Source organism: Geospiza fortis, unplaced genomic scaffold (genome assembly GCF_000277835.1).
Source record: "Geospiza fortis unplaced genomic scaffold, GeoFor_1.0 scaffold281, whole genome shotgun sequence".
NCBI classification, from domain to species: Eukaryota; Metazoa; Chordata; class Aves; order Passeriformes; family Thraupidae; genus Geospiza; species Geospiza fortis.
The window spans coordinates 2,383,319-2,384,689 of NW_005054340.1; the positions used below are offsets into that span (position 1 = coordinate 2,383,319).

At 51.9% G+C, this 1,371-nt stretch overlaps 1 protein-coding gene across 1 annotated transcript in view; it reads right to left on the minus strand.

Annotated features, from left to right (window-relative positions):
• Positions 1–870, minus strand: part of ANKH (ANKH inorganic pyrophosphate transport regulator) — a 104,756-nt gene extending 103,886 nt beyond the window's left edge. The window contains exons 1-2 of the mRNA XM_031058265.1: positions 843–870; positions 12–150 (exon numbers count right to left, since the gene is read on the minus strand). Coding sequence (XP_030914125.1) covers positions 12–150; positions 843–870 — 167 coding nt within the window. The remainder of the gene's footprint in view (positions 1–11; positions 151–842) is intronic.
• Between the last annotated feature and the right edge of the window lie 501 nt (positions 871–1,371).

Below are 1,371 nucleotides of genomic sequence, written 5' to 3' on the forward strand. Positions count from 1 at the left end.
CCTGTCCGCACCCCGTCACCCCGCCGGGTCCCGGTGGACGCCCTGGGCTTCCCCCGTCCCCACGCCCGCCGCCCTCATCGTGCAGCCGGGGGCACGGGAAGGCGTTCCCGGGCCGGGGGCTTCGGGCCTCGGGCAGCGGCACTCGTGCAGCTGCAGGAAGGGTGGGAGTGCTGAACGAGGCGTCAGACAGGGTGCCTGACCCACAGCTCTTCTGGTCAAAACCCTGAAATAAATCTTGAACGTTTGGCAGTGTAACATCTTCATCTTTCAAGATCTCTGCCCGAGCTCTGGGCAAGCGAATGTTCTTGTGGCCCAGAGAGAGAGCTTGCAGGAGGGCCCAGAAGCTTCCATCTGAGCCGGGGCTGTGGCAAGCCACGAGGTTTTGCCAGTGTAAGGGTGGGAGAAAGATGAGAAGCAACCCCCTTCTGAACAACTTGCAGAAGTTTCAAAATTGCAGGATGGTTTCAAGGTTTCATTCTAATTGAGTTTCGCTGGGTCATTTAGGTTTATGGTGTTATCTTCACCTTGTCCCCTTCAAGGAGAGTTGGCAAATATTTTGGGACGGTGGGAACCCTATGAGGAGTCAGATACCTGTATCTGATCCTCAGAGGACCAGTGGCCAGTAGAGGAGTGCTGCAAAGCCTCCCTCTCCCAAAGACAACTGTATTAAAATGTTCCCATGATCAAGCACCATGCCACATATTTGGAGAGTCAACAGGAGAAGAGCTCTGAAAATCCCTGGTAGGCAAATGACAAGCTGCGGGGTGGGGCTGGAGAAAAGGAGCCCCTGATTCCTGAGGTGTTTTGGCAAAGTCAGTTGTGCTGGAGTCAATTTGTCTTACCTAGCAGCCCTTGAGCTGGAGCAGCCATCATTATGAGGCACAGAAGAGCAAACTCAAATGCTTACAAGAGAGCAAACCTGCCTTTATCCTGTAGATCACTTCCAATGCCACAGGCATGGTGTCCTGGAGTGAAGCAGAGAAAACCAGGAGAGGACCATGAACTGAAAAGAGGGAAGCAGAAGGTGTTTGTGATTGCCTAAGAGTGTCTTTGGGTTAACAGCACCAAATCTTCATCATCCTGAGGGAAATCTAATCATCTCCAGATGGACCAGTGGTTCATCCATCGGACATCTTCGACCCGTGTCCAATGAGAGGGAACATTTGTCCTCCAGCCAACCCAACTAAAGCTGGACTTGAAGGAGGAACTCTTAGAGATGCAAAGGCCTTACACCATCTGCCTTGTTTTACTTGTTTGCTTGCACGGAGCTGAATTCCCTGCCAACTTAGGCGTAGCCTTTATGTACACTTACATGTAAGTTGCAGGTCCTTTTCTTTGAAGCAAGCCTTGTGCCTTTTGAACTCAAGGCTG